This window comes from Poecilia reticulata, linkage group LG2, assembly GCF_000633615.1.
Source record: "Poecilia reticulata strain Guanapo linkage group LG2, Guppy_female_1.0+MT, whole genome shotgun sequence".
Lineage (NCBI taxonomy): Eukaryota > Metazoa > Chordata > Actinopteri > Cyprinodontiformes > Poeciliidae > Poecilia > Poecilia reticulata.
In genome coordinates this window covers 3511638-3526997 of record NC_024332.1, presented here as the reverse complement: position 1 = coordinate 3526997, position 15360 = coordinate 3511638, and the positions used below count along the sequence as shown (strand labels likewise).

At 38.6% G+C, this 15360-nt stretch overlaps 1 protein-coding gene across 5 annotated transcripts in view; it reads right to left on the bottom strand.

The window, feature by feature from the left end:
• LOC103475928 (FERM and PDZ domain-containing protein 4) overlaps window positions 1-15360 on the bottom strand; it is a 48980-nt gene that overhangs the window by 16335 nt on the left and 17285 nt on the right. For 3 of the 5 annotated variants that reach the window (XM_017303731.1, XM_008427925.2, XM_008427934.2), the window contains exon 2: window positions 1614-1736. The exons of 1 other annotated variant lie outside the window; for it this stretch is intronic. In XM_017303731.1, coding sequence (XP_017159220.1) covers window positions 1614-1651 — 38 coding nt within the window. In that variant the 5' untranslated portion in view covers window positions 1652-1736. Of the gene's footprint in view, window positions 1-1613; window positions 1737-3651; window positions 4187-15360 lie in introns of those variants that run through there. One more of the 5 variants, XM_008427916.2, reaches the window with a different exon arrangement.

Below are 15360 nucleotides of genomic sequence, written 5' to 3'. Positions count from 1 at the left end.
TTTCAGTATCTCTTCCTAAAAACACAAAACAAGATAAATCACACGGGTAAGTAACTTCCTAGGGTAAATTTTGTTTGCGTAGTTACCTCTCTTTCATCTTAGTGGATCTCAAACATCCTGAGGCAGTTCGTTTTTCAGTTCAATGCGTAGGGGAATAAAGCAATAAAAGTGATGCATGGCCAGAAAAAGCAACTGAGGCACTTCAAGCTTAACAAAAGTGGCTGCCTTATATTTTTGTATTTCACTTGCAACACGCCACCGTTTGTCTCTGGCACGACTTTTAAAATAAGTTGAATCAGATAAAGGTTCACATTTCCCTGCTCCTTTCCTGAATTGCAAGTCATTGCAGTCACCTTTGAGGAATCACTAAAATGCAAATGCATCATTTAATTGCACATTTGGTCCCGAGCCTGAAATGTCTGTCTGAACGACACTGAGCATGCAGAATGTAGGTTATTGAACGGGTGATGCACAGTTTAAGTGGAGGTAACTCACTCTCGGTGCCTCTAAATCATTTCCCTCCTCTTACCTTTTAATGGCTTAGAAACCTCCCTTGGCAGTCTTTGAATTTGTTATTGTAGGTTTTTATTTTGATAAGTATGACCATACAGGGCTTGATGTAGGACAAAACTGCAAACTAATTCTGATTAAAATCATTTGAGAATTAAAAACTGATGTAATCTGTCAAGATCGAAGCAGAGCAGACCCACAAGAACCAAAAACACACCAACTCCTATAACAAAACCCTTCTTTATCAAAAAGATAACAGCAAAAATAAAATATTATGATCTACAGCAAAAAAAAGGACAGTTTAGACTGATTTAATGGAATTTGAGAAAATGTACCAGTTCATCTTGTTTTCACCAACACGACACAAAAGTAATTTTTTTGAGACATGGTTTCCCCCAAGCCATGCCACCCTTGACAGAGAGCCACACAGCCTGTACTTCGTGCAAACCTCTGTCGCCTAATTGTTATAAATGCAACACAGGATGAGGTTTTTACATCTCATATTAAATTGTCCCATCGAGCTTTTGCTAAAAATAACAATTGAGCATATGGTTGGTGTTATGTGGTGATAATATGGGGCACAACGAAGACAAGAAGAGCAAGAAATGGTGCAAAGTAAGGAAACAAAAAGACAAATTTTAAATATCTAAGAAGTATATGGAATGACAGTTATTTTCATAGTGTGAGAAATTTTATTTAAAAAATTACAAATCTAAATGTAGCTGGGTTTTTTGTGCTCAAGTTCTGATTTTTTGTTTTTGTTTTTCTATTTTTTCTGTTCTTGTTTTTTGCTGAATGGACTGTTTGTTTTTTTTTTTTTTGCCTTGGTCAAGCTAATAGAAAATGATAAACCCCCAAAATGTTAGGAAACTGTAGCTGCAGATGTCTTTTAATAATGAAAACCTTTCTTTTATTCTTTATAGTGATTTACAGCTCCCTTTTCAACACAACATTAGTCTCCCTGGTTTGTTTTTAAAAAAAATCTAAATTCTTTGCGGTCTTAATTTGAGGGGGGAAAAGTAGAAGCAATCGAATTTGGGCTCCTTAATGAATTTGTGGTGTGAAACTAAGCAGTTGTAATACATGATTAGGATGAAGCGTACTTGGTAAAGAAGTCCCGTCCATCTCTGGTGTTGTTCATGCTGTCCCAACTGTAAGGGGGCCCCTGAAGCCCTCCCCAGGAGCCCAGGCCGGGTGGGGGCCAGCCTGACGTTTTATTCCTATGGCTACAAGAAGAAGCAAAGAAAAATCAAATGATATCTGTACACAAAACATGCCAATAAATTAAGTTTTTTTTAAAAAATGACCAGAAACCATGAAGATATGGTTCAATGTATATTTGTGAGGCCAAAATTAATCTCCAATGAACTATTTCTCCTTTGTTTGACCCTTATTGGATCAATTTTTGTACAAATTTGCCAATTCAAATGTCCACAAGTTTCACGACTCAAACTGCAAGACCATTCAATCGGGTTTTGTTCAAATCTGGAAGTTTTATTGGGAAGTGTGAGCCTAACTAGATTTTAGTATTTAGTATTTAGATGAAACTTAAATCTAATCAAATTTTCCTACATTCAATGCAAATCTGTTAAAGCACAATTTGTGATCCATAGCACTATGGCTGTAAAAAATGTCAATAAAGTATGAATGTCAACACCAGTAAAAATAGACAAATAAAAGAAGAAAGAATTGACTACATCCGCAGCCATATAARGTAAATATTTAATAATCTTTTTCCTTTTTTAGGGCTTAAAGTCGACTGGGTCTTGGAATGTATGTTTTATTCCCATACACATTCATTAAATGCTGCCATCAGCAATTAAAAAAAAAAAGTTTTTGGTGATTTGCATGTGTGGTGAAAGAATTCGAGGAAAATCAAACCCTGATTAGAGTTGCATTGATCAATAGGATACAGATCAGAATCTAACAATTTTCCCTTCACGACCCAGTTTTGATGAATTGAATGGAAATCAGTTCTGACCTAGAAAAGCAACAAGCGCTATCAAAATGAATTTATTCCTGCATATTTTGGGGGAAAAAGTTTGTAAAACTGGTTTAAACTGAATTTTTAATTAGTTTAAAATCTAAATATTCTTATTATTTTATCCACAGTCAACTTCTTCATCATTGGAAAGTGTTCGGCTTGAAAATATGGATTTAAATCGTTGGGTAAAAACAAAGGTTAGAAACTCTTATTACAGCTTTAGTATAAAATCACTTGAGTCATATGCTAAGGCTGAAATTATATACTTATACATTTATATTTAACTTGTTTAAAGCACTAAATAAGTAAAAGTATTTTGTCAGAATTTATATAGATTTTAAAATAAAACTTGTGGAGAGCTGTAAGAGCCACAGGTCCAGTTTAAAATCCCTCTCTAAGTAGGTCAAGGGGTTAAATTCACCCAGCTTTGAATCAATATACATTAAAAGACGTCAATTAAAATTCAATTAATGTAAAAAAGCCCATTGTCTTTCAGAATTTGATGGACTTTTTATGTTTGAATCATAAAAAAATGAATAATGTTCAGCATCCCAAATATTTCTCCATTTTTATTCAGATCTGGAAAATTCTCACATCAAATTCCACACTTTTTTAAGGCTGCGCTGGAACACGGTTTGATTTACAACAATAAAAACAAACTCCAAGCAACATTAAAACAGTTTCTGTGGTGGGATCGTCTCGTTTCAGAAAACCAAGAGTTACTGTGCGACACTCCGGCTTAGAATGCACTCAGTCCAATTACTGCGACTCCTCGTCTCTCTGCGAGGCTCGCTGTGTGGTTTAGGTCTGCTTAGTGTAATCGACCGCAGTCAAACAACTGCTCATTGATTCTGCAGCTTGGCAATCAATGGCTGCAAATACGAGCGCCGCCGTGGCTGTCGCACACCAGAATTATACGAGCGAAAAGCGAGGAGGAGAAAAGTCCTTAAGTGACAGCTGACTCGCTTATTGCAGATTATGCTAACAACGTTGGTGATGGAGAAGAAGAGAAGACGGAAGAAATACCAGAAAAACTTGATAAACAAAAATGCTGGAGAAATAAAAATACGTGTTTTCTATATATTCTGAAATCAGCAGTTAAGGAAAACAAACATATGCACGTGGCGAAACTCTTAGAATAAACGAAAAATGCCTACTATATAAGAACATCGTCACCGTAAGAATCCAGATGATTGGTTCCCACATTGTGCTGTCGATGGGTTGGATACATCGTTCTGTCAGGCCATTGCTTACAGTGGTTGGGAAATAAAATCCAGGGCAAAAACAAAGTACGGGTCTTCTTGCATGCTAAGCCTGATAAAAGTGGGACAAAAATGTAAAAAGTTCTGCTACCAGCTGTGCATGAAAACAGTGATATTCCAACACATCCATCAGTAAACGGCAATAAAAACGCCAGAAATCAGGGCGTTCCTAAAAGCACCACTTTTGGGCTTCTTTTTCATTCTGCTTCAATCCGTGGATTTCTCTTGGAAGCTTGCGTTTCTGCTCATCTTAAGCGATCCGAATGAAAAAACGAGGGGGGAAGAAATACAAAAAAACCTCCAACAGATCCACCACCACCACCGAATCCCAATCAGAGGCTCTCGTGTTCGATGTACCCAGTGGCCGTGGTGTTAACGGTGATGCAGATCCCTTGTGTGCGGCCAGACATTCATCTGTGTTTGTCATTGTGCTGCTGCTCAGAGCAGCTTTGGTCCAAACTGAACTAAACTGCTGCGGCCTTGCCTCCTTTATCCCATAATCCCTCTCATCACAGAGAAAACAAATCCACGCTCTGCGTGTGTGTGCGCGTGTGTGAGAGTGAGTATTCTAGCGTGTGAGTCTGTCCAGCTGTGTGTGAGGGTGTATGTGTGTCTATATTCTGAACATATAAATAAAACACTTAAAGATTTATCACAAAATATATTGTCAGCAATAAGTAGTGTTTGCTTGCACCTGGATGAACCAACTTATTTAAAAAAAACACACACAAAAAAAACACATTTTGACAGAGATATTACCTGCATTCATTCAAAAACACCTCATCAAATTGCAGCATTTTCTGATAAAACGAAGGTTGCAAAACCAATACCAATATCACAGGTGACAGCCACGATTTTTAGTATCGTCATACACATGTAATTGTTGTTGCAGTTCACTGAAGTCTTGCAACGACTATTTGCACAGCAAAACTGGAACAAGGAGATTGACTATTATTGCATTCCTGAGATAAGGAGAAAAAAAAAGTTCTATAGATAAAAAAAATGCAATAGGTGCTTCTTCAATGCTTTCTAGAAAATAAATGGCAGAATATGTTCAAAAGACAGGCAGGCAGACATGCTAAACACAAGTGGGATGAAGGTTAAACAAGGAACTGTTAAAGCTTGTATGAAACTTAGTAGTTGAGTTGCTTTTATGAAGAGTCTTTGACAGATCCCAACAAGCTTTAAAAAAATCTGACATAATAAAAAATGTCTTAACAGTCCACCATGGAGTATTTATGTGAGGTTGAAGAGTCACAGACATACTGTATTTGGAGTACATTAGATCTTTGACACTGGCAATTTTCCGTTGAACCATTTCCCTTCAAAAAAAAAAATTGAAATCCAATATGTGCCGAAAAGGAAAAAAAACAAACAAAAAACAAAAACTGGTGCCATGTTTCAAGGCTTGCTTTGGCAGAAAAGGGCAGGATATTGACTTCTTCCATCAAGGCAATCAATTCATGTTTCTCATAAACTTTGCCTCAGGGGATCCATTTACCTCAGGCATTCAACTGTCTGCGAACGTCACAACAGAAACGTCATGAACGACTCCTTTCTTTGACACAAGGATTAGACCTTTGGGAAACATTATTTGTGATGAGACTAAATTCAATATTGTTCAGTCTGTACTGACAAACACTTTGCTACGAGGAAGACAGTGGCTAAAGGTAAACCTGGGAATGAAGAAGGCGGGATAAATGCAGAGGTTGGCGTAATTATATGCATTTTACATAATCAATTTGATATTATTTTGTACACAAAAGGAGTATAATGCCTCTTATTCTGAGTTTTTTAGCAAAAACTGAACCCTGCTGATCCTTTCTAGTAATACTTTTCTCTCCATTGAATTTTCATTACTACTCTTACAAAAGAGTGTCACTACGGCTATGATAAGGTCAAATCTTTCATTACCTTGTTTAAAAAGCTGACCACTGGCTTGCACTCATTTTCTACACAACAATACACATCCTCTTGCATAACCACCTTCACCGTGTAGGAGGTTTGAGTCAATGAACCAACCTTGCACCTGTATATGTATTTCCACGCTTCAAAGAGATGGGGGAGGGGGGGGATAAAAATAAAAAATGCTGACCAATAGATGTCCAGCCTCATTTGGTACCAAAGTTAATGGTTACTGGGGTTGTCAGGTTGCTTTTTGCGGCATCATACGTCAAAACCGGACACAATGCAGCCGAGCCAGCTGGCACGGTGCATGCTACTTAACCACCGCTCCAGTCAGCAAGAATGTGCTGCCACACACACAACACATACCCAATAAACCCCTCGACTCAAATATACTGCTGCTTTGATTTAGATTCTTGTTGAAATCCAACTTGAACTAATGCACTTCCACAATAGTAAACTCGACGGCTTAAAAGTCATTATCCATAGGTCTAATGTTCCTCCTTAGAGGTCTCAATCCTTATCCCTCATGCGAAGCCATCAATCATGTGAACAGTCCCAAAACGCATTCTCCCGCCCGAACGTACAATACGACTCATGAAGAATAAGGAGTCCTCCGACAGCTGGCGTGGGCCCTACAGAGCCCGGAGCTTATCGTTGTCTCTGGGAGCCATTTTGGGATTACATGGAGCAACTGTGTCAGCTTAAATCTGCAGGGAAACTTTAGGGGCTYCTTTAAGACAATTTATGATGTTGCACTCAGACATGTCAGCTTATGTTTTTCTGTGGTGTGAAATTGCATGCAAAATGTTCCCATATCTACTGTGCACTGCCAGTTTAGCAGGCTGAAACAAAGCTTTTGCCTTTACTTACAAAAAAAAAAGGTCGCAACAATTCTGATGAGAAAATGTGCAGACAGCACAACTGATTATCCTGATAATTTGAATAAAAACGTAGCTTCTGTTTAAGACTATTGTTTAGGAGCTGGAGAGAAATCATAGCATCTATCCATAGGCTGATTCAATTTTTAAGTTTTGCAGCACTGTTTTGGTTTCAAGCAGTCATTCTTTACTTGCGGAGGCCGGCCCTCGCCATAGAGAATTTTTTAAATCCCTCAGAAGGGTGCTGGCTTATTAAGCTCCAAAGCTACTGCCCTTGCCTAACAATTATCCTGACTTTCTCTTCCTCACTGGATAAATTACCATATAAATCTTTACGTTTAAACTCAAATTCAAGCCGGAGACTCGGCTATCGCCACTTTTTTTTTTTTCTAGGTGTCCATTGTATTCTGCATTGATGTCCAGGCGTAAAATCTAATTTCTGCTACCTTGTGATTTCCAGGCCATCACACTGAATGTAACTATTGTGAGCTAAAAGTTTGAACCCGACTGCAAAGTGCTAAAAATTGTACTTGTCTATTAACTTTGTTTCTTGTGCTTTTCACATAAACACCAATTTATAGCTCAAATACTAATTGAAATCATTTTTGAAGATATTTTACTCCAATTTATACTGACAGAGTTCTTGGCCTTTTAGGCTTGAACTCTTTCTGCCTGAACAAGTCATGACTGTACATTTTTCCAGATTACTTTGACATGTCATTAGTTTCTATGTTAGATCACTGAGCCCTAACTTTATGACAGTCTATGTAATAATCTCCAATAAAACCAGAGATCTGATCTGTTTCTATGTATTACTCACATGAGATATCTATGCAAATCGAATGGATTTGCACAAAGGCAAAGAGCTCTCCCATTAAGTTTTACCCTACATTATAACAATAAAACTAAAAGCCACCTCCCCCAGGTTGCCCTCTCTTGCAGACTTCTTGACCACTTTTACACTCTACAGAGCATCTAGGGTAATTTCAGTTCATGCACAATTCAACGGGAAGCATCCCCCTTTTCTTCCATTTACGTTCTCAGCTGCCGAGTGTCCTGGATGCGACTGGAGATGGCAACCGCTTTTAGAAGAAGTTGTAGCTTAAGTGGTCTGGTGGAAAATACAAGAAGGATGCATAAAAAATGTAAAAAAAAAAAAAAAAAATGTGTTTGGGTCACTTGCCTTTCAGTTTTTTCTGAGCTGAGTCTGCTTTTTTGACTCACTCAACCACAAGCGACAACAGCTAAGAAATGGTGTCGGGGACATAAAGTCATTTTCTACTCCTGTAGCAAAAAAAACAGCAAAAAAAAAAAAAAAACACCTGCCTAACCTTTTCCACATCTGTCATGGTGAAGACATGTTTGAACACCGAAGTGACGGCTCGTCTGAATTAAGTAGATTTATAATTCTGTCTGAACAAAAACGAAACTGTCTGACATTAATCTCTCACACAAATTGTCTTAATTGGCTTGTTAGGCTTTCTCCATCCAACTCATTATCCTCATTAATTCTCCAACTTTAACACAATCTTTGCTCCGAGCATGACAACTCCAGCCTCTGCTTGACCCTTCCCCCCAATCCAATCCACGTCTACAAGCCTCACTTGTGCCCATTTGCTGCCCTCTTTTTCCACTCTGCTGTTCATAAATGAAACATTGGTGCGTGTTGTTAAAAAAAAAAAAAAAGAAAGAGGGTATAACAAGTGCTTTCACTTCTAGGGCAACGTTCTGTAACCTTAGTATCCGATTACAAGAAGCTCTGGTCTGCAGGCCTGACGCAATTAAATACGCACACAAAGAAATTCCTTTTTGTGTCCCTTTGAACGTTAAAATCCACTCTGCGAGTGTCCCGGATATGGTGCTTGGGAAGGATGTTTGCAAAGTATGCAGAATGTTTCATTCAACGCTGGGAGAGTTTTGCAGTGACATAAATTTGCTTGGGGAAAAAAAAAAGAAAAGTTTTTGAATATCTCGTTAAAACATTTGAAAATATAGCACATGCACAAAAAAATGAGAAAGCTACAAAAACTGACCCATAAACTGATCAGTTAATTCACTCTTTGGTATCTCAAGATTTTCTTTTTTTTTTTTTTTAGAATATGCCAACTAATTACAAAATAACATACATTTGACAAGGTCAAATAAAACTTAAGGAAACAAAATAACTAAAGAACACAAAAACCGAATAATAGATCATTAAGGATTGGAGCAAAGAGAGAGAGGTCTTTAATTACTCCTCCTTGGATGTCTTTCTATTTATGAATCACAATCATGTATAAAATTATTTCTAAGAAAAACTTTATAAATGCATATTTAATATCAGTTTTACGAATTCAGAAAAGCTTAGACTTTATGCTTGTCAATTGGGAGGAATGATGCATGTAAACGTGGCGGTGACCCCAATCTCAATGACACTGACCTGTCGAGCGTTGGCACACAGCTCCGTGGTACTTATGTTGATGATCGTGCATAGCAGCAGTGCTGCCATTGGACTCTGCTTTGAACAGTATGCATGTATCTTGCTAGCAGACAAAAGTATTGACAAACAATATAGACGTAAAGAGACTGCAATTTAACGTGGTGTGTTACAGTTATTAAAATCAAAACTGAGCTGGTTTGTACAACAAATCGACAAAGTCAAAATCATTCGTCGTTGAAAAACACTCAAGATCGTGATGGAGGTTTGCCTAAAAACTCACCAAAGCCTTTTCATGTACAGTCTTAAAATGGTCCAGTCAAAGTCTAGACCTAATCCATCCAATATGAGTGTCAGAGTTTTCATCAGTTTGATGGTGTGTGTCTTTTTGCAGAGGTATCTGCAAAAATGTTCAATAGCATCAACCTGAAAAGCAGCAACCATTTTATACCAACTAACAATCTTCAGCTATTAAAAACTATTACTGATGGATTTTATGGATTTAATATTCTAAAGTGAAATCGATTTTTTTTTTTCTGGATTTGGCCTTATGTGACACCATCATCACCATAACCCATCTTGATGTATTAATTTGTATTTCTGTCAGCCATAAAGCTGCTATAAGCACACAAGCCTATCCTGCTATTTGATGATTGTGGGTAAATATTGCATTTTTCATGCTTCACTGTGTATAATTAAGTCTTCCCTCTGCAAATATACTGTTCACTGAGACTGTAATAAAAGCTGAGCAGCGCTTGTGGTGATTAGTGGGATTGGGAGTTTTACATCCTCCAGGGATGAAACCTGGCTTCCTAAAAAAAATAACTTTATTGGTATTGGTTATGGAAACATGCCAATGAGGATAATGGAATAAATTAAAAACTCAATAAAAACAACGATTCTTACAAAATCCATCCAGGTAGTGGTGTGGGAGTTCATTGAAACTTTCATGCTGCTGATTTCAGAGCAACTTCCTGCTTGTTATGCGACTAATTTTAGGACAAGGAATATAGTTGATAAAGCAGAGAAACGATGTACAGACGGTGAACAGTGTGGGGATGTTTCAGTATGTACACAGCAAGCTACATCAATCTCAAACGTCTGAACTGGCTAAACCTTTGACCTCTGCTGTCTTATATAACAACGCGGCTCCCACTCAAAGCAGAACAGACTTGTGTCTCATCTGCAACTATAAAACTTCAAGAGTATATCTTTATTCTGTCACTACAGCAGAAGCTAAACATCGGTTTCAATTTATTTGAGCTTTTAAGAGTGTAGCCATTCAGCCACAAGGAAAACAAATGGTGCTCCTTGATTGGCCGCTGTGTAAAACGCCAGCCAGTAATGTCAAGTAGCATGAACTGACAGATTTTTCTGTGTTGATGGTTTAGCTGTCAAGACCAAAAAGACCCGACCACTTCTACTTATCCAAGTCAGCTGGAGGGAGTCGTGCAACAGCGCTGCGATGCATTCAGTTGTGCAAAAAACAAAAAAAAAGACCAAAAGAATTACAAACGACAAGAACATCTGCAGTCAAAACTCGGGCGTAATTCTGCTGGCTAAAAATACCACAGCAGGACAAGCGTCACTAAACGCTCCATGAATAAGATTACACAGGAGAATGACTGATCATTAGGATGAATGAGAAACACTTAAGCTCACATTGTGCTTCCTGAATCATAACGTCGGGGAGAAAATCTCTTAAGGCGCAGAGTACGCTTTAGTGAAAAAATGGGAATTAGAATCTAAAAAAACTGAAAAATAAAAAGTAAAACAATATGAAACGGAACACACTCCCTTAAATAAATGAATTTAGAAGAGCAGTAACCCAAAGCATTTACATTTCTCTGCAGGAAGGACAGAAAACCAGCTTCTTTGAGAGATGACACTTTAGAGGCATTTCTTAAAAGTAACTTTATTAAGTCTCCTTTTGCAATCAAATCCTTGTGATATAATTAGCTGCCTTGACAATAATAGCATTCAATCTGTTGTACATTCATCTCTTTCATGTCTCCATCAATCATCTTCAGCTTATCTGAGATTGGAGGTAATGATTGTAGGAGGAAAACCCAAATATCCCTCTCCGTCTTGACACTGGAATGAAAACTTCAGTATATTTTAACAGATCCACTTGATGTAGAACCAGACTCAAAGAGAGTTGTCTAACTTAGTCTAACTTAGATTTTGTTTAATAAATATGAATTTGCTTTGGACTTAATGTGCATGTGGTACATTTTATTTGATTTTCCTTTGGCTCAGGATGTGTCTGGATCCCTGGGGCATGCACTGCTCAGACCCAGTTGGTCAGAATGATTTGCTCCTATTGATTTCTTTGACTGTAATAAAATGACTCAAGAACCGGTGGTAGTCTTCCTAAGAGATAGGTCAGTGGGTGAAAGCTGTACGAAACTAATACAGCCAATTCACTGTCCAGCTTGTAGCTTCTGTATGAAGCTACAACAGCAAAACAGTTGGATTCTCTTAGATTGGCATAAAGTTCAAATGTAAAACATAAAGAACAAAGACAACAAAAATCTGTATTTTTTTTTTTTACCTTTTTCTAGGCTCATTCTAACATTTCATGAACCTTGGACACAAAGTCAGATAACTGCCAAAATTTAAAACGTGCATTAAATAGCTGCTAAATAGCAGCTCTTATAAAGGTCTTGAAACTGTACTGACAATTTAAGTGCACAATGACCAGTGCTGTTACTTTTTTCCAAACACCTTGTAGGTAGACTTGCCATCGCTACAGTTATTCTGCGATTCAGACAGACTGCTGAAGATGCTGTCCACTTTTTCTCACTCTCTATTTATGCATTGCAATTATTGCTCCCATCTATTTTGTCTTCTCTCACAGATTCCGTGGTTTCATTATTCCACAAGAAGGACTCTTGGGTTGGTGCTTTCTTTTTGTTTCACTACTTTGTGAATGAAGCCATTTAAGGTGACATTGCTACCATATGTGTACTACCATGTACTTTTAGTGTTGCTGTGTGTTGCTGAATTACGTGACTGAACTGCTACTATTTTTCTTTCCTATCTAAGCTCACCTAGTCAATTTTTTCTGAATTTATCTATGTTCCTTGACTGAACTGATAAATATAGACATATGCTCACAAATTAGAGGGAAGAGGATTCAAGTGATTAAGTCTAAAAACAGTAATATTTTGATTGCCTCTTGTAAAAAGTGTTATTATGGGTTCGATTTCAAGCCAAATATCGGATCTATACGTCATTATGACGTGCACTAGAGGAAAGAGGGGATTGAGTCAGCAAACAAAAAACTCCTAAAGTCATGTCATGGTTACAAAGAAGCATTTATCTACTGATACAGCAAAACCAGATGTGCCTATGTGTCAGCTCCACAGTGTCTCCTTCAAACTGATGCTTCAGTGGGACATGTGCAAACAGGAAACACATGCCGTGTTTATTCATGATACATTACACTTTATGCTCTCCCGTTGGCGAGAGTTCAATAGGAATGTCTCATTTTTGAATCAGCAAACAACTTCAGTCAGCTTTTGGTTGGAGGGAGATGACGACGCTTCCTCTGAAAGCTGTTTGTCTTTTGCTGCGAAGCAAAATGACGAGGGAAGGAAGTTCAAATCTTAAGAGTGCAACAAACACAACGGGCTAGTGCATCATTTGCCTACGTGATTAAAACCGGTTACACGTCAAAGGGGGAGCTGGAGCCCGTAGCCTGACTTTCTGCAGCACCGAGAGATGACGGGAAATTCAAGGAAGGAAAAAAAGTGGCGATCATAAGCAAGCAGAATATTAGTGTTTGCCGGAAAATGAATCTCTCGAGAAGACGCAGCTGAAAATGCAAGACTGATGAAAGCGGAGCTGATATCTTTTATGAAATAAGCTCTGTGGGATAACAAATGTCTCCTATGGCAGGCTGAATTAAACTCGCGACTCTATGAAAGCGGCCCGTTCCCGGTATAAATTATAAGCAGGGACAGTGCAGGGATAAATGGACGGATGCGCTGCCATATGAAGCGTAGGTAAGAGACGCAGAGAGCGAGAGAGACGTGTGATTTTACGTGTAAGATGAAACAGCCAGCTGAGTGTTCATGTTGGCGACCTACCCTGCACTGATCACCGACCAAATCCCTTAGGAGGATTATCCAGACTCAAATCAAGAAAATCGTGCAACTTTAAGGGTCAACAGCAGACAGTGAGAAAAAGACAAATGAGGAGGAGGGGGTGGCTGAAACGCATCTCAGCCTCATAAGAAAATTACCTTTGTGATGCTTGTAGTTAAAATTAAAACAAATTCAACACTATGGATATGCTTGCAAGGTGCTAAATAAAAAAATGCTATATTTTGTTATTTAAGTGAATTATTGAAACAGTGCACTTTAAAAAGGTTTCCCCAAGACATAAGGAAGAACATCAGGCCCACAGCATCACAGACACACCACTATACGTCACAGTGGATACGAGACTTTTACAAATATTCACCCTTTGTTGTGTTTTTGATCCCCAAAGTTAAAGTATCAGTCCTGTTTAACAAACTCTAAATGCTTATATTTGTGATGGTAAGAGAAAATGTTTCCAAACAACCGATTTGCCTGTAGATAGTGTCAATTGGGTGTTTTTTAGATTCTGTGATCCCAGAATGTGATTCTGGGATCACAGTTTTGTCCCATCAGTTTTGCAGTTTTGTCCCATCCCTCTTCCTGTTGCTTGGTTCCAAGAAAAAACTGGGTCCTCGTCAGACCTTAGGTTAGGTTTAGTGGTTCCGAATGTTTATCGCTGCTGTGAGAGTAGATATGAAATCTTTAGGGAAGCAGCCATTTTCCTGCTGCTATTTCCTTACTTGTGAAGATCAAAACATCTGTTTTGCTTTACTTTTTACAAAAAAGAGGCAGGATAGTTTAAGACTGAAAACAAAGGTCAGCCTCGAAGCCACAGAGCCTGTTTATCAATGTGTGGATTCAGCTGAAAATCCCAAACAATGATGGACGGACTTTCCTCAAAATGACACAGAAAAATAATCATACAAAGGATGATGGGATTGACAGGTGGTATATGTCACTGCAATGTTGCTCATTAAAGCCCCAAGCTAATTTGATCAAAGTGTCTTGTGAGCCCTATTAAATCAACTAATGGAGCCACAGTTTAATGAACTCTGTTCTGGATCCCACAATGACTCACACAGCCTGGTGAAATCAGCAGCCATTGTCGATGCTGCGTTGATATTCCAGGCAAAAAGGCTGAAAGACGCAGGTCATCTCCTCCATATCAATGCAGGTGGAGCTAGTGGAGTTTTTCCAGAACACAGAAACAAGCTCTCTTAAATCATATAACCAATAATCCCCCTTCAGATAAYGTCATGAACATTTAAAGGCTTCTGCTGTAAGGGAATAAAAACTGCTAGCTGGAGTCTTTTTCACCTCAAGTCTCAACTTAGATTTAATTTAAAAATGGGCTAATTTTTACCAGAATGTGGTGAGTGTAGTGGAAAATTACAAAATGCAAGTGGATGTATTCAGTATAAGTTGGTGTAATTTGATCCAAATGCTCACATGGTGGGGCGGCACAGTGGCGCAGTTGGTAGAGCTGTTGCCTTGCTGCAAGAAGGTTCTGGGTTCAATTCCCGGCCCCGGTCTTTCTGCATGGAGTTTGCATGTTCTCCCTGTGCATGCGTGGGTTTTCTCCGGGTACTCCGGTTTCCTCCCACAGTCCAAAAACATGACTGTCAGGTTAACTGGCCTCTCCAAATTGCCCCTAGGTGTGAGTGTGTGTGTGCATGGTTGTGTGTCCTATTTGTCTCTGTGTTGCCCTGCGACAGACTGGCGACCTGTCCAAGGTGACCCCGCCTCTCGCCCGAAACGTTAGCTGGAGATAGGCACCAGCACCCCTCCCGACCCCACTAAGGGACAAGGGTGCAAGAAGATGGATGGATGCTAACATGGTATCCTAAATGTGCTAAGCAGCCACCCAGCTAACATAGAACGTTGTCATGATTGTTGGGCGAACGTTTGCGGACGTCAAAATGAAACGCAAATAAACCTTGTTGGACATCGTCTGTCAATGTTCTTATAAAAAAAGTCCAACAGGCAAAGCTACCGACGTCAACTTTTTTGAACAAGACAAAAATAAAACTTTTGTGAAAAATAGTAATGGTCATAAAGGTTTGAAAGATATTAAAAACGATTAAATAAAATCACTGGAAAAATCTTTTTTTTCTCCACACTGAGGAAAAAAAACTCAACGCAGCAAACAGAGCTCAAATCAAGCATCGATGTGGGGAAGTTGGGGGATTTAATTGACTAAACATGGCACGTTTGTTAAAGAAACTGCTGATCTACTGGAAGTTTCACACACAACTATCTTGCAGGTTTACAGAGAATGGTCCCAAAATAGAGAAAATTTCCACTAAGAGTTAGT